Consider the following 18,357-nt stretch of genomic DNA (forward strand, 5'->3'; position numbering starts at 1 on the left):
AGATGCCTACATGTATATTGAAGATTCTGGAAGAAGCACGACAAAGAAGACTAGCAGAACAGCAAGACCAGGAGCAGCATGAGTCTTCCTTGATGCACTCTCGGTTCCAGGCGAAGCCCAAGTATCCAGACGGTCGAAGAGTGACATGGTTTCAGGCTCGAGTCTTGTCCCATGACAAATCTGAGGACCCACCCATAGTTTAGTCCTTCATTACCCCAGGAAAGGGGTTAGGACAACTCAGTGGTCTCTCCCAAAGGAGAGGCTGGACAGAGGGAAGGATACTCCCATGTCCTTTTTCCACTTTCGCATGAGAGTGAAAGCCAAGGGATCCCCTGAACTGTTCAATCTGAAGTATGCAAGGAGGACCCAAAATCTGCCTTCAAAGCAGTCTAGTGGTGTTGGCAAAGGGCGCCCACCCCAACCCAATAGACTAAGTCATGTCTGGGAGGTGGTCACACCGCCCTGTGACAGGAAACCTATTGTTCTACCTTCCCCTGCTCAAGCTTGGCTCAGCATCAGGAGGGAAGAAACACTTCTGGGGTCAGCAGCTGCACTAGCTTGCTGGCAGACCCTGGAAGGCTGTTACCGGACGTATGGGGGTACCCTAAGGGATCCCCCCAGTACATGGGATCATACTTTCAACAATGGAATCTGTGTTTGGGGTATGATTCCAACATGTTTGATACCAAAGCCACTGTATTGTTAGGCATCTCATATTGACTGATGTCCACTGTATGTATTAAAATAGCTTACCGCTCTTACAAAGCCAGGAGGATCAACTCTGGGGTTTATAGGGAGGTCCTGCTCATGAAGGGGCACCCTCACACTTGTAACAAAGCATCCTGCTCTCAGGACTGAAGAGCCTGCCTTAGGGGGGACTTATAGGCTTTAAGTGTAGTGACCTCAGATATAAGGAAACGTATATCTGTCATGAGGGGTGCAAGCACCAACTCAAACAGGCTGCAACGGCAGGCCTGTAGGCACAGTTTGAGTGGGCTCCCATGGGCAGCACAATACATGCTACAGTCCAAGGGAGACCGCTGGTGTACCAATGCCCTGGGTACCTTAGCACCATATACTAGGGACTTACCAGGGTACTTCAGTAGCTAACTGTGGATGTACAACAGTACTTACCATGGTCAAATTTAGGGAAGAAGCACAATGATTGGGGTCCTGATGAGCAGGATCCCAGCAGACTAGTAAACAAATACAGCAAGCACAAAGTGGGGGTAACCATGAAAGCGGATCCTACTTTCCTACACCAATTCTATAAATACCTACAACTACGCCATGCACACACACACAGAATCTTTCCTTCCCGTCCTGCATTCCGACTCGGATTACTGACAGAGTTCTGGTGACTAGGCACCGTGACAGCCAATGCCTAATGCTGAGGACTGCTAAGCTAGAATAATTTTAGTTTCCATATGGCCTTCCCCAACCCCACGTTTGCTCCGCATCAGTGCGGGGAACCTGAACTGCTATTTACTCATTATCTCCCAACACGACGTGAGGATTTGCTCTGCATTGCTGTGAATCTGCTTTCGGACTTACGGTAGTATTGAACTCATTTGCGAGTTAATTGTTATTGTATTGTATTCCGGAAGACTTTGGGGGCTTAAGAGACACTACCCATCGGGTTCTCTCAGACAGTTAACTGTGGGAAATGTTCCACTGAGGTGCAAGTTATTGGCTCCAGTTGGTCTTGTCAATTACACTCTGCATGATAGATGAACTGTCGTACTATGGGAGCTGTCATACTATGGGAGCTGCCAGTTCCAGCCGTAATTTACTAAGTGCATTTTGCATGATACATACCGAGCAGCTAATGCGTGCATCCTCCCACTACAGTTTGTCTTTGAGTTCTATCATTTACGGCACTTTTGAATGCGTGAAATATTATAGGATGGCGTCTTGCTGTTCTTTTGAACTTTGTCATCAATTTCTTTATATTCTAGTGTTATGCTCTATAAAATAGCGTGCAATAATTATACATTTTCTTCTCGGCTGGCTTTCAGTCATTGCACTTAGTAATTAGTGCATAAGCATGCAAACACATTTTAAGTATGCTATATAAAACTTTATAAAATAAATAAATAAATAGCCAGTCCGGTTGTATCATAATTTTTATTGCTGTGATTTGCATTTTTTTTAAATCACAAAATCTGTTCTATTGGCACATTTGATGTAGGATACACTTGATGTTATTCACTATGAGGTATATTTTTTCGATGTTCATGATTTGGTCACTATAAAAGTTGTTGTTAAAGCAGCGCCAAACTAGATTGATAAAGGCTGCTGTAACAGCCGAAACACGTTGGTGGTTCTTTTTACTCTGCAGTTCTGTATGCGTGCTCTCTGCCTGTTCACACATACACATTTAAATACTTATACACATATATACACATATATACACATATACATACACACACACATATATATACACACACACATATACATACACACACATATACATATATATACACATATATACACACACACCACACACACATATATACATACACATACATACACATATATACACATACACATATACACACATATACACACACACACCCACGTACACACACACATACACACATTTATATGTATATACATACATGGATAAGTTACTTACCTGTAATCCTAGTTCTCTTCCAGGGGTATCCTCATCAAAGTCATAAGCACAGAATATTCCCGCCCACGTGCGGGGACCCCAGAAACAATATACAAATATACATGTAAATCACATATAAATAGCTCCACATATGTGTATGCACATAAATCATTTTTCTGACACCAATGCAGCCCCAATATTGAGGCTAAACAATGTAATTACTCATACATGCACTGAAATTAGCAAGGAAATAAAAAACACAGTAGATCAAATAGCCCTTGAACTTTGTGTTTTAATGAGCAAAAACACTCATAAATCCTGAAAATTGCCAATAAATAGACATTGTTAGCCACAGGCTGCATTGAAAAGCAATAGCATAGAAAATGAAAGCATTTTCAACAAAAACTGGCACCGTGCCTTTAAGGTAGTCAAGACCCCTGGGTTCCCATCATGACTCAGGGGTGACAGTTAGGTCAGTTGTTCTTTGCATAACCCTGATGTCAGGGCTCAACCATAAGCCAGAAACACACAAATCTCATTTACCTGGGGAGGCGGGTGGGTTGCTTATGACTTTGATGAGGATACCCCTGGAAGAGAACTAGGATTACAGGTAAGTAACTTATCCTTCTCTTCCAGGGGATCCTCATCAATAGTCATAAGCACTGAATAGAATAGCAAGCCCATCAACCACCTGCAGGTAAATGAGAAATACATGACCCAACCAAAACAATTGCAACAGCCGAGAACTCAGCCGTTAAACAAATTCCGCAAGGAGGCCTGGCCTACCTGGGTATCTGCTCTAATGTCAGAATCAAGACAGTAAGGTCTGGTAAATGTATGGACGGACCTCCAGGTCACCGCCTTACAGATCTCAGACATGGGCACATTATGGAGAAAAGCTGCAGTCGCAGCTCTACCTCTGGTGGAATGTGCCTTGGGAGAAAACCCTAGAGTCTTCTGCGCCAATTGGTAGGCAAGCTTGATACACAAAACTATCCATCTTGAAATAGAACGTTTCGAGGCTGCATAACCTGGTCTGATCGATCCATAGTTGACAGATAGTTGATCAGACTTGCGTATAGACTTGGACCTATCCAGATAGAATTTTAATACCCTTTTCAGGTCCAAAGAATGCAAAACCCTCTCAGCTGGAGTAGAGAGACTGGGAAAGAAGGTGGGCAGAGAAATGGTCCGATTTACATGAAACCTGAAACCACCTTAGGAAGAAAAGACGGATGTGTCCTCAGTACTACTCTATTAAAGTGAAACACAGTATAGGGTTCCTTAGAACAGAGAGCTTGAATTTCATTCACCCTACGAGCTGACGTGATTGCAGCATGTTTCCTGGAAAGCTGCTTTTTTGGTAGCAAAGTAGCTTTATGAATGGGCTCAAAAGGGGGGTCCATTAATTTTGATAGCACCAGGTTCAGCTCCCAGGGCGGAGATTGAGGGCACACTGGAGGGTACACTTTTTTCAACCCTTGCAGGAAGTCCTTTACAGCTGGAAAAAGAAGGTTGTGAAGGTGATCGCCTATAAGCTGTAATAGCAGCTAAATGCACCTTAATAGAATTAAACTTTAGACCTGCTTTAACTAGATACATTAAATATGGAAGAACGACTTCTTCCTGACCCTTAATAGGATGATGACCATTCTGCATAGACCACATATAGAAGCGCTTCCATTTGCAGGCTTAAGAATGTCTTTTGGAAGGACGTCTCGCTTCCTTCAGGATGGCCATGGAGTCCTGAGGCAATCCTGGATGGCCGTATTGTATGACCTCAGGAGCCATGCTGCCAAGCTCAGTGACGGAAGGTTGGGATGATGAATCCTCCCGTTCACTTTGGATAACAGATCAGGTCTGCATGGCAGCCTCTTGTGAGGAGTCACTGACAGGTGAAGCAGGTCCGTGTACCACCATTGCCTCGGACAGTCGGGGGCAATGAGGATCATCGTTGCGCACGAGTGTGTCAGCTTGCTCACCACCTTCGGGATCAACGGAAGGAGTGGAAAGGCGTACACAAATTCCCCTGACCAGTCTATCAAAAGGACATTCCCTTACGATACTGGACGGTAAAATCTTGAGGCGAAGTCTCGGCATTTGGTGTTTTCGTCGTCCGTGAACAGTTCTAAGGTGGGACGACCCCAAACCTGGAAGATGTCTTCGACTACCTCGTCGTTGAGAACCCAGTCTTCTCGGTCTTCGTAGTGCCGACTTAGCGCGTCTGCCCTCACATTCTGTTCTCCTGGGAGGTGGACTGCTGTGACTGACAACTTGCGAGCCAGAAGCCAGTGCCAGATGCACTGGGCTTCCAATGAAAGAGTCCGTGAGCATGTTCCCCCCTGCTTGTTCAAGTAGTACTTCGTGGTGGTGTTGTCCGTTTGTACTAATACTGATGTTTCTTGAATCGAGGGCAGGAACGCTTTGAGAGCTAGGTGGACTGCTCTCAACTCCAACATGTTGATGTGGTAAGTACATTCCTTGGGGGACCACAGACCTTGCACTTGGAGATGACCCATGTGTGCCCCCCAGCCTTGCAGAGAAGCATCAGTGATGAACGTCTGTGCAAGAGGAGGTTGATGGAACAGAACTCCCACCTGCATATTCTGCTTCTTTGTCCACCACGGAATGGAGGCTCAAGCTGTTTCTGACAGAGCAATCTGGTCGTCCCAGTGAGCTGACTGTTCGTCCCACTTGTCCTCCAGATCCTGCTGAAGAGGACGCATCCGAAGCCTGGCATTTGGGACCAGAAAAATGCATGAAGTCATCGACCCTAGAAGGGAGGCAATTTTTCGCACTTTCTGAACTTTGTTGCGAAGAAGCAGCTGACACTTCTGAATTATAGAATACGGTCTCTCCTCTGAAGGAAACACTTTTCCTACCTCAGAGTCTAGCAGAGCTCCTAGGTAGTGAATCTTCTGGGTGGACTGAGAGACTGACTTGCTGAAGAATTGATTTCTTACACTGTCTGGGGAGGGATCTTTCAATAGACAATCGTCCAGATATGGGTATACGAAGACCCTCCTGCGGCGTAGTGCGCCTGCTACCACTGCGACACACTTTGTGAATACTCCGGGAGCTGCCTTCAACCCAAACGGAAGAACCTTGAACAAGTAGTGAGAGGTCCCCACCCGGAACCGAAGGAATCTTCTGTGATTGTGGTGTATCGGGACATGAAAGTAGGCATCTTGTAGGTCCAGCGAACACACCCAATCTCCCCTCCTGAGATGTGGATATATTTGATGAAGCGCCAACATGCGAAACCTTTCCTTCTTGATATGCAGGTTGAGTGCTCTCAAGTCCAGAATGGGTCTGTATTCAGTCTTTTGGCCCTTTTTTCTGACCAGAAAATATCGGGAGTGCACTCCTTTACCCCTTTGAGCGATTGGCACCCTCTCGATGGCTGACTTTGAGGAGGATAGCTACTTCTTTTTTCAAAAGGTTTAGCTGATGATTTGATGTTGGCATTGGAGGAACGGGTGGAGGCAGGTGTTTGAAACGAAGACAGTATCCATTCTGAAGTGTAGTCAACACCCATTGGTCTTGTGTAATGCTTTGCCACTCTGTCATATGATGTGCGATGCTTCCCCCCACTGTAGTGGTCAACAGTGCTGGGGAAAGGAAGGACTCATTGCTTGGACTGGGACTTGTTGGAATTGTTGCCCTGGTGCTGATTTCCACCTCCTCTGGAATTGTGCCTGCCTCTGAAGGAGTAGTTTCTGTCCTGTAACTCCAGTTCTGTAGTAGGGGTATCTCTGTTATAGTCATAATCTAGTGAATAGTCCCGCCCATGTGCGTGGACCCCGGCAATCAAAAATAATCTCTTAAGTTGTCAGAAAATTGCAGAACTGCAAAGACACTTAAGAGAAAATTTGCTCCGTAATGTTCCGATTGCAGAAATCTGCAAGGCGGCCACTTGGAAGTCGGTTCATACCTTTGCTGAGCATTACTGCCTGGACACTGATGCCAGGGCAGACACTCAGGTTGGGCAGGCTTCGCTGCGAAATCTGTTCGCACAATAGTGGCGTTAATTCTCTTTTCTCCACCGCCGCTTTGGTGTGGGGATGGGCTTGCCATTCTATTCACTAGATTATGACTATACACAGAGATCCCCTACTACAGAAGGAGTAGTTTCTGTCCAGTTCTGTAGTAGGGGTATCTCTGTTATAGTCATAAGCGCCCTCCCGCCTCCCCGGTGGAGAGAAATGTTCCTTAAGGAATGCGACAGGTCTGGCGTTTTACGCCTTCAAAAAGAACTGAAAGTAAGTTGGACCTGCTATGCATTCTGGGATACTGAGAGAAGGTTCTGGAAGGTTCTCTTAAAGGCACAGTATCCTATTTAAGCCACATAATGGCAGCCTATGGGGCTTGTCTGTCCAGGTCTTCCTCTCTATCATTCTGAGGGGTTTTTGCAGTAAAAACAAGGGAATCTGGACAGGCTTTGCTGTTTGTGGATTTTTGGTGGAATTTCTAGTTGAAGTACTGGACAGTGTAGCCTGTGGATATAGGCTGCATTATTTGTCTTTAAATGTTCTCTTAAGTGTCTTTGCAGTTCTGCAATTTTCTGACAACTTAAGAGATTATTTTTGATTGCCGGGGTCCACGCACATGGGCGGGACTATTCACTAGATTATGACTATACACAGAGATCCCCTACTACAGAACTGAGACTTCTGCTGCCCCTGTTGGTCCTGACCCTTCTGCAAGTGAGGGGTTTGAACCCTATGTTTAGAAGAGCCCTTATTGTAGGAGCAATACTTCCTCCGAAATTCTTTCTTCTTCTCAAGCCCTACAGCTTTAAGAGTGTCCAACTCTGACTTCATTCGCTGCATTTCCTCATCAGTACTTGCCCCAAACAAAGATGTTTCTGAAAAAGGCATGTTCAGGATTCTAGCCTGAGCCTCTGGTTTTAAGGCTGTAAGGCGCAGCCAGGAGGACCTCCTGGCAGATATCCCATGCGCATAGCCATGCGCTGCGAAGGTAGCTCAGTCTGCTGCGGCGACGATGATTTGATTGGAGACCTGGCTGCCCTCCAAAAGAATCTCCCCAAAATCCTTTTGGTCTTGCGGGAGTTTTTCGACAAAACACTGCAGAGAATCCCACAGGGATCCGTCATAACGCCCCAGAAGGGCTTCCGCATTTGAGACCTTGAGAAATGAGGCTGAGGTGTTACAGACTCCTCTTCCCCACCAATCCTGAGATTTGCTTTCCTTATCCGGAGGCACTGTGGAGGAGAAAGCTACCGCACTGGATTTTCTCGCCGCTGCTATAATCACCGAGTCCGGTGGTGGATCGGCCCTGAGGAAAAGAGGATCCCCTTCTGGCGAGTGGTACTTTTTGAGAATCCTCGCTGGGGCGGCATTTATCGTCGCTAGAGTGAGTAATACCTCCATCACGTGATCTATAATCCCGGGTAACAGAGGCTTGGGTGCAGACCTGTGATGCAAAGTTTCAAAGATCACCGAGGTCTTGACTTGGGGAGTTGTCATATGACGGGCACTCCCAGTTTCAGAGCCCCTCTGCCCAAAATGTCTTGAAAAGTAAAAATATCGTCTATTGGAGATATTCTCAATGGAGGACTGTCCGTCAAAGTCGGAGAATAATCTCTATGAGAGCGGGTCGGGGAAGACGAAGAAGTAGTTGGAGATCTACGTTACCGTCTCCTGCTCCTAGTCCTTGACTGTAGTAGATTGGAGCGCACCTGGGAGCGTGATCGTTCTCTGGGCTGCAAAACTTGATCCGCTTGCATCCTGGCCACTGTTTCCTTGTCTGGAGCCCAGTGATGAAGAGGCCTATACCATCTTGGAGATAGCCTGATGGGAGGCAACTTCTGTGTGTGCTCCCTCGCTGGTGAACGTGCTGGGGGTGGTAAATCCGTCTCTTCATGCCACGAACGTGCAGGAGAATGCCTTGACCTCTCACTGTCGGAGGAATAGATGACCACATCTGGCGCTCTATTACGGTGAGAAGAACGAGAGCCTGAAGAGGATGATGACAGGCTCACTGGAGACGTGTTTCCTTTTGAAGGGAGCCTAGAAAGAGATCTGGTGTGGCTCCGAGAAGCACGATCCTCTGAAACCCTCTTCCTTTTCGCAGCATGGCTCATAGTCACTGGAGAATGTTCTATCTATCTAGACCTTCTCCCTAAGACGGATTCTCCTTCCGCAGCTGAAGCCGAAATTGAAGACCTCTGTTGCGACCGAGGCCTATGACCGGACGACAGATTTGGCAAACTCGACGTCGTGGTGTGCTTAAACGCTGTGGATTGGGACTGCGCCGAGGGTTGATGAACTCCCTCCGGAGTCTTGTGTCCCGAAGACGACCTCCTCTAGGAACATGAGGGAGAGACTTAGTTGGTAAAGCGCCTTTGCCTCCATGGCCAATGTACTCTTCGTGCCCTCATCCCTCACAGATTGTATGCACAACACATTAGTGGGACCGCATGACGTCCTCACAGCATAAAAACCGCATCTAGGACCACGATAGGCCTCCTCATAACACGACGCAAGAGGCAGGGCAACAACAGTTTACCCACGTTAAAGGAAGTGGTCGGCAAAGACCTACGGCACTCTTACGCAGACCCAATCACACTCCTATAGGACTCTATTTTGGATCACAAACCGGTAGGAATCCTCATGAGATACATCACTGAACAAATGCGTCATCACGCAGACCTCGCACAGTGTGTTTTCAAATAAAAACAAGCATTGAAAATGCAATAGGTCTTGCAATAGAAAAGTTTGACCTTTTGGTGTTTTTTTGTTTATATTTTTTCAAATTATAAAAGTATTAATTTTGTTTTTTTGTAAAGTGAATAGTTATAAATCTACCAAATAATACATTTATAGCATTAGTAAAGTTACATGTTTAGTTTTGTCCTTTTTTACATGTATTGATGTGCAAACTCACAATTTTGTGTAAAATGTTATAAATAAAGGATAGTGACCTAATGTTTTTAATTTTTAATGGTAAAAGTTTTTACATGTAAAAAAGGACAAAACTAAACATGTAACTTTACTAATGCTATAAATGTAACATTTGGTAGATTTATAACTATTCACTTTACAAAAAACAAAATTAATACTTTTATAATTTGAAAAAATATAAACAAAAAAAAATTACATTTGCAACACCAAAAGTTCAAACTTTTCTATTGCGAGACCTATTGCATTTTCATTGATTGTCTTGAAAATGCTTTCATTTTCTATGCTATTGCTTTTCAATGCAGCCTGTGGCTAACAATGTCTATTTATTAGCAATTTTCTGGATTTATTAGTGTTTTTGCTCATTAAAACACAAAGTTCAAGGGCTATTTGATCTAATGTGTTTTTTTATTTCCTTGCTAATTTCAGTGCATGTATGAGTAATTACATTGTTTAGCCTCAGTTTTGGGGCTGCATCGGTGTGAGAAAAAATGATATATGTGCATACACACATGTGGAGCTATTCATATGTGATTTACATATACATTTAGGTTGAGGACTCCATCGCACTGCGTAAGCAGTGGGCGGAGCTCCGAGATGTTATGTTTCTTAGTGTAGGGGGCTTGAACCCGCCCCTCTTCTCCATTGGCTGGCCTCGTAAATGCTGGCCAGCCATTGGAGGAGAGGGGCGTCACTCCCTTTAGGCCCAGTCTTTCTCGGATTCAAGAGCGTGTTTTTTAGGTTCTTTCTATCTATCTGTGACGTCATCAGTCACTCAAACCTAAAAAACACGCCCCCAGTCTGAAAAGGACGGGGCTTACATCTGATTGGGCCGCCTCGCACTGTGCTATCCTTTCTCCCATCGAGCCACATTGTCACTGCCTTCAAGCCGCCCCGGGACAGCTAGCTCGTACCCTGCAAAGTACAGCCAGCACTCTCCAGCCCCCGAAGCCGCACCGCATGCGAGGATTCCAAGTACGACTCGTACTTGCAACAAACGTGCCGTCCGCTGCTTCAGGACACGAAGGTACGCCACATACGCTTGAAGCGTATCAAACTTTCGGTTCCCACCGAAATTCCCTTAACAAAAGTGCCTGCCATTCTGTTTTGTTGTTCCATTTGAGAAAACACATTTTGCCCGTTTTCAATGAGAACATTCGCGTCCCACACATGTACGCAGGCTGAGCCCTGGATATTAAGTTTAATTCATGGCAGGTGAGAGACGTGTGTATCAAGCAGACTAATTGCTTGTCCAGTCATACCGTTCGAATGGGAATGAGTGTGCGCCCGCCTCTGTCAGTGAAGTGTGATCTTTTCACACATTGCTGGAGGTCATGTTGACTCATTGTTGTAACTTAGTCCAGTCGAGTTGAAGTATTCAAGAGGTGTTTATTGAGAAGATATGGTAATCAAGTATAAGTCTAGAATAAGGACCCACCAGGAGCCACCAGCAGGTAGCTCAGCCCCATCCAACTGTGTGTTTCTTTCAACCTCCACCCAACATTCTATGAAGAATCACAGTGCAGAGGCATTCCAAGGGCATTGCATTAGAAAGCAAGAAGTAGATAAAGGCATGCATAGAATTGAACAAAAGTAGAATATAACATACCTCCTTTTCTTCGACAACGAAAAAGGACATAGGAACAAAGAACATGAAAGAAATGCGTACCAATCATCAAAGAAAAAGTACTAATCATTACGAGCTGACACACCCACTGGCCAGACAGATGTGACAGGAAGAAATGAACAGTAAGAAGCAAAGAAATTACAGAGAAGACAAGATCGAAAAAAGATCAGATACATTCCCACTCTGTAAACACAAGACAAACCAAAAAGCGAAAGAACACACAGATTAGAGGCGTGAGACAGAAGAGCGCAAGGACATGAATAAGAACTGAGACAGGAAAACAGAAGGACATAAATAGAAACTATCCCTCCCTTTCTTCCCAAATGAAAACACAAACGTGGAGCAGACAGGTAGCAAAACTGGGACAGAAGAAAATTAAGAGCTTTCATTCTCCCCTACAGAAAATTACGAGAAAGAGAAATAAAAGAACAACTCAACACTCACTCGAGACACACCCACAGTTAAGTAGAGTATGAAAAGGTGAAATATTGAGTATATGATGGAAATACTAAACAGAAGTAGATAAAAACAAATCAAGATCTTTCATACCACCCTGTTCAACAACATTAATAGACAAGTTGAATAGATATTGAGATTTTTAAAAAAAAACTTCATATAAACAACCTGTAAATTATTAATGAATAACATTAAAATATTGAAAGGCTGCAATAGAAATTACATCCTCAAAAACATTGAGATGGAGAACTCTCCATATCCACAACCTATGAAGGTCAATTATTGAAATATTGATAGGCAGCAATGTAAAACACCTGTAAAACATTAGCTACTCTCTTGAACGTGACTATCTGAAAATCTTAAAAGTCACATATTGAAACATTAGATAATCTCTTGAACGTGACTATTTGAATATAAACGTGAGTACGTCGAAAAGCACTACACGATGTAGTCCCAAACTGGGAAAACTACTGGTATGCATGCATATTGAAATAAATTGACGTGCATGTTATGCACATTGATATAAATTGACGTGCACGTTCCTAAAACAGGAATACTGCACACATGCATGTGTTGATAATTAAAATAAAACGCATGCATGTAACTTGAAAATAGAATTGAATATTTTGCATTGTAGAACAGGAGGAAACAGCGTAAGTTGTAAACAGAAAGTATCCCTGTAAGCTGTTAAAATTAAACTTTTCAAAATAGGCACATTAATTCTAAACAGCAAAGCACAGAGTATGAAGTCACATGTATCGATTTGTCAACTTTGAAGTCCATATTAAAACTAGCAATTCACTATTCACTATTCCTAATAGTCACTAGATGGCAGTATAACGCAAAATTGAATTCCGTTCATTAGCACTTGTGTACTGTCAATTGAGCTTCGAAAGAAATCGTGTAGGTCTGTTGATAAATGTGACAAATCTGTTACTTTAAAGGAGATTTTGTGCACCTTTATTGTAAAGCTGTGTATGAAGCTGTTTATGTCCACGAGTAAAAATAATGCCACTCACTCTTTTGAAAGAATCAGATCCTGACAGGCTTCACCGTCGAAAATAAAACCTCGAATTCCAACTTCCTACTCAGATTTTAAATGAGATGGTAGCACGCTGTCACGTTACTGCTGGATGGCTCACGGCCAAAGCGTCAGAAACGAAAACAAAGGAATACTGCAGCATGAAGAAAAACGTAACGTCATAGAAAGGCTTCGCTAACTCCTAACTGCATTCCTCGCACGTCATTAGAAGGACGGCAGACGGGAAGAGAGAAGGTCTCTGCTGATCAACCGTCAACCAACTGACATTGTCATATAGGAAGGTGAGAGTACCTAGAGGAAAAACGCTGAGACAGTGTGGTTTTTAGAAACAGTACCGAGTTTCCTGGTAGCAATTAATAGTGTAGAAAATCACAAATAAATCCAGTCACATGAAAGCAATGTCCTTGAATGTCGAATAATGTCCATGAAGGCTCTTTCACGAGGCAGTATGTGAAAAGGGAAACACTCGCACCAGATTTAAATTAAGTAGCAAACTTATTTTGTAGATTAAGTAGGTGATTGTAAAATGTCTCGAGTGTAATGAACACAAATGCAGAAAACGTAGAAACTTGCAGGAAGGTTTGATTTAGAGGCAGCAGACAGTACTTCTCTTGTTTTGATGCATTTACCAAAGTGCCAATCCCCACACAAATCCCTTGAACTTTACTGGTGTAGAAATACAGGCAACCACAAATTACCTCGTAAGACAAACTGTAAATACAGCAGGAGCCTGGCTTTTTGATTTGTGACAATCTCTGCTGCATGAATGAGGAATAGTTTGTAAGTAAGACTCAAAAATAGTAAAAGTGTCACTTGATGAAGCATACAGTACTTCTCTTGTTTAGATGTCTTTACCAAAGTGCTAATCGCCACACAAAACGCTTAATCCTTACTGGTGCAAAAATACAGGCAACCACAGATTACCTTGTAAGCCACACTCTAGATACAGCAGGAAAATACTGTGTTGAGTAAGTAGTGTTGAACAGCGTTGAAAGTAGATTTAAACAGCGTTGAATAGAAAACATTTACCTTGGATATTGAGATAGTGTAAATGTAGCAGAAAGAGTACCAGCAGGGCAGGAAGCAGCAAGTTGAAAACATTAGATGGTGGCACTGAATGACTTGAAAAGCTTCATTATTGAGGTGCTGTTGTTGTAGAGTTGAACTTGAAGAAAATTTAAAAGCAAAATTGAAAGTACATCTATTGACCAAATTGAAAATAGATCTGGCACGTAGAAGTTGGGGGCGACCGGTGAGAGGGTCACTGGTGGGTCTCAGTGCCAGAATTAATATTTAGAGTTAGATGGAGATTAAGATAGATGTAAATTTAAAATAACTTGCCTCTTTGTTGAAGATCTTGACAGTTTTAGTTTCTTGAAGGCTGATTTCTTGAGTTGAACACGTAGGTAGGATATTTTGCTTACTTGTTGAAGATTTTGATAGACTTTTGATTGAAGGTGGTTGATATTTTGAGCTGAACACGTAGGTAAGTTCAATTCGTCGCCATCAAAATGTTGTAACTTAGTCCAGTCGAGTTGAAGTATTCAAGAGGTGTTTATTGAGAAGATATGGTAATCAAGTATAAGTCTAGAATAAGGACCCACCAGGAGCCACCAGCAGGTAGCTCAGCCCCATCCAACTGTGTGTTTCTTTCAACCTCCACCCAACATTCTATGAAGAATCACAGTGCAGAGGCATTCCAAGGGCATTGCATTAGAAAGCAAGAAGTAGATAAAGGCATGCATAGAATTGAACAATAGTAGAATATAACACTCATGTGCCAGAGTCCTCTGTGCGCTGCTCTCTGTCGCTTTCTCAAGCATGAGGTGTTACTTGCAAACCACAGCAGGGAGCCCTGGCGTCCACGGGTCTGTATGCTACCGTCTAAGAGCTAGAGGGGCCTGAAGTTTGGACATGCACGGGTGTGCACACTGAACTACCAGCCTAGAAAACTTTTCACTTAGGGGAGAGGTTGTGGTCTTACTTTGGAGATGGAAAACCAAGGTTCAATTCTCAGGGTCAACTCCACACCCTGTGATTGTGGCCAAATCACCTAATCTCCCCAAGCCTACCGAAAAAACAAAAAAAAACGTATGCGTCCTTGTGTAACGTAACAGCCGCCTATGTAAAGTGCTCCACCTTCGGGTCGAGTTCGCACTATATAAATCTGCAAAAAAAACTGTAAGCCTAGCCATGATTGTCCATCTTGGGCCTATCCTACTCAGTCTTGATTGCACCTGTAGCATCCCTGGTGAGAGGATATCATGCTTAAGGAACGGAAACCAGTTTGACCTGCATATCCAGCCTCTGGTTTTATTCGAAGAAAGCCAGCTGACAACTGCGCAAATATAGCTTCGATTGCTTAATATTTGGTATCATTTCATCAGATTTAACATCATGTGATGAACTTTTTCGTATTGACGCAATTTGCAGATGTATAGATAACTTTAACACACTTTCCCTGATTACACGGTGTCAAAGGACAACTAGAATGGAAACTCTGAACTTTGTTTGAACTTCCTATTCATTTTTAGTCTCCCTCACACTTTAAGTAACATAATTACATATCTGAGAATTTCCGCACAGATGCTCTTAAAAGGGTAGTTCATTAGGAATTTCACATTTCAAGGTTTTTACTCACTCCTGGACCTTGAGCGGATTTTATTTTTGTCCCAAAATCCAACTATCCTCCCTGACGGACACCCGACTTTCTCAGCCGTAAGACAACCAAGACCCATGCATGCCAAGTCCCTGTACATCCCAACCTCACAGTTTCTCCCATTCACCTCACAGTTCGAGTACTTCAGCAGTGGCGCCCGGTGATTCCTAGTGGTAGGTCTGAATGTACTGTCTTGGGAACTTACGGCAGTCTACGCTCGGTTGCCACCCTGCTCAAAGCAAATTAAAACACAGTGCTCTCACGAGTTCCTAACTAAAGTTGTGAAACTCACCCATAAAACACAAATTATCTGATTAGATGGTGGGGCGAAAAGATTTACGTATTTATCTCATCCAGTAAATACCAGTACCCCGGGGAGCGGTATTTAACAGGTATTTTCCGCGCTACATTTCTCGTGTGGCAGAATTTGCCTCATATTTGCCTCCAATGCATTTTTACAAGGTTTGAGCTGCCGAAAAATGCAAAGGGGAGTTAAGAGCACGTTGCAGTTGCTGCCGTTTCAGTTATACACTTTCTCATAGCACTGTATTATGTGTAACTTACTTGTCGATATTTGTGAATGAATGTTTGTTTTCTTGAACTTCAATCTTTGCAATTCGTTTAGAAGAATCACATCATCAAGAGTAAAAACATCTTTCCAATCAGGTCTCGACCTCTTTGAACAGGTCAGTGAATTCCCCCGAGGTGCGAGGACTTCAATCTTGCTTTCTCAGGCTGAAAGTGTTTGAGACTCCGTTTTTCATCAATTGTTCACTATAGGTTGACATTGCTATTACAAGATGGCCGCCATGGAGTGCAGCCTAGTTAGAATGTCGAACGGAGACATTTTGTGTTGGCACACAACTACTCGCATTTTCATTTCATCAGCCGGGAGTGTTTAAACTGGCCCGGTGAAGCTATTCGTCCCCCATCCTTCCTGCCATGACGTCTTGGCTCTTGCAGACCTGCTGACAGTCTTATACCGGTACGCCTACTTAGGGAACATGTTTTCTTTTGCTTGATGCTTGGATTTTCTAGTCTTTGATGAATTGTGTCGGGTATAATGTTTCTTGCCTGAGCGGCTACCATGTGTTTGTATTTCTAAGGGGGAGATGGGCTATACTTTAACTCAGGAACACTGCCTTGATTTCATACTTGAGGGGTGAGACTCGAGGCTTAAGCCATATGGTCATTACATATATCTATCAGTGATGGCATTATGCCTTTAGTTAGCAGAAGCTTGGATCAAAAGTGGCTCTGTCTGTGTGTGTGTGTGTGTGTGTGTGTGTGTGTGTGTGTGTGTGTGTGTCTGTGTGTGTGTGTCTGTGTGTGTGTGTCTGTGTGTCTGTGTGTGTGTGTCTGTGTGTGTGTGTCTGTGTGTGTGTGTCTCTGTGTGTGGCTCTGTGTGTGTGTGTGGCTCTGTGTGTGTGTGTGGCTCTGTGTGTGTGTGTGGCTCTGTGTGTGTGGCTCTGTGTGTGTGTGTGTGGGTCTGTGTGTGTGTGTGTGGGTCTGTGTGTGTGGCTCTGTGTGTGTGTGTGTGGCTCTGTGTGTGTGTGTGGGGCTCTGTGTGTGTGTGTGTGTGGGGCTCTGTGTGTGTGTGGGGGGGGCTCTGTGTGTGTGTGTGGGGGGGGCTCTGTGTGTGTGGGGGGCTCTGTGTGTGTGTGTGTGTGTGGGGCTCTGTGTGTGTGGCTCTGTGTGTGTGTGTGTCTCTGTGTGTGTGTGTCTCTGTGTGTGTGTGTCTGTGTGTGTGTGTGTCTGTGTGTGTGTGTCTGTGTGTGTGTGGCTCTGTGTGTGTGTGGCTCTGTGTGTGTGGCTCTGTGTGTGTGGCTCTGTGTGTGTGGCTCTGTGTGTGTGGCTCTGTGTGTGTGGCTCTGTGTGTGTGGCTCTGTGTGTGTGGCTCTGTGTGTGTGGCTGTGTGTGTGTGGCTCTGTGTGTGTGTGGCTCTGTGTGTGTGTGGCTCTGTGTGTGTGTGGCTCTGTGTGTGTGGCTCTGTGTGTGTGTGGCTCTGTGTGTGTGTGGCTCTGTGTGTGTGTGGCTCTGTGTGTGTGTGGCTCTGTGTGTGTGTGGCTCTGTGTGTGTGTGGCTCTGTGTGTGTGTGGCTCTGTGTGTGTGTGGCTCTGTGTGTGTGGGTGTGGGTGTGGGTGTGGGTGTGGGTGTGTGTGTGTGTGTGTTTGTGTGGCTCTGTGGCTCTGTGTGTGTGTGGCTCTCTGTGTGTGTGTGGCTAGCTTTTTTTGTAGGTGGCTCTGTCTGTGTGAGGGTGGCTCTGTGTGGGTGGCTCTGTATGTGTGTGTGGGTGGCTTTGTGTGTGTGGCTCTGTGTGGGTGTAAATGCAATAGGTCATGCATTTGCGAGCAATTAAGCTATTGGCATTGTAAATGACAATGCCATTTATTTAACGATTAAGCTATTGGCATTGTAAAGGACAATGCCATTTATTTATGATTTAAAAAAAAAAAAAAAAAATAAGTCATGAGCAATGCCAATAGCTCTACCTTTAATAATGCCGAGACCATTGCATTGTAAATGCTTGTTTTATATTGTTTCCGGGGTCCCCGCACGTGGGCGGGAAAATTCAGTGCTTATGACTTTGATGAGGATCCCCTGGAAGAGAAACAGGCCTCTTCCAGGCCTGTTTCTAGAAAGTTTGACAGAGCAAGAGCAGAGCTGGCAAGAGACAAGGCACTTGGGAAAGCTGATAAGACACCACAGACCTCAGTTCCGGCCAAGAGTCCCTGGACAGCAATGCAACCAACATAAGGAAAATCAAGTCTTTTTCAGAGGAACTACGCCTCATGCAAAGAAATTTAGAACATTCGAACAGGGGCACACCAAAAGGAAGTGTCAGAGGAGGAAAAGCCAAAGGAGACGACAATGTCAAAGAAAAGAACAGCAACACTGGTGTGGGAACAAGAGGCCAGACCGCGAATAAACCACAATGGAGGACAAGACGCAGCAACTCACAGTGATCAACCTTCCAGATAAGGTGATTACTGAGACCAAAGAACTAGTTCTGAAATTGGGTTGGTAATTCTG

General features: G+C 44.3%; 1 protein-coding gene across 5 annotated transcripts in view; it reads right to left on the reverse strand.

Moving 5' to 3' along the window:
• LOC144762286 (uncharacterized) overlaps positions 1-18,357 on the reverse strand; it is a 729,681-nt gene that overhangs the window by 420,057 nt on the left and 291,267 nt on the right. Inside the window, exon 1 of one of the 5 annotated variants that reach the window (XM_078647427.1) lies at positions 14,007-14,320. The exons of 2 other annotated variants lie outside the window; for them this stretch is intronic. Coding sequence is in view for 1 of the 3 variants with exons in the window: in XM_078647424.1 (XP_078503550.1) it covers positions 13,695-13,766 (72 nt within the window). In the remaining 2 variants the exon portion in view is untranslated. Of the gene's footprint in view, positions 1-12,642; positions 12,714-13,694; positions 14,321-18,357 lie in introns of those variants that run through there. 2 more of the 5 variants (XM_078647424.1, XM_078647426.1) reach the window with 2 other exon arrangements.

Source organism: Lissotriton helveticus, chromosome 6 (genome assembly GCF_964261635.1).
Source record: "Lissotriton helveticus chromosome 6, aLisHel1.1, whole genome shotgun sequence".
Classification (NCBI taxonomy): Eukaryota; Metazoa; Chordata; class Amphibia; order Caudata; family Salamandridae; genus Lissotriton; species Lissotriton helveticus.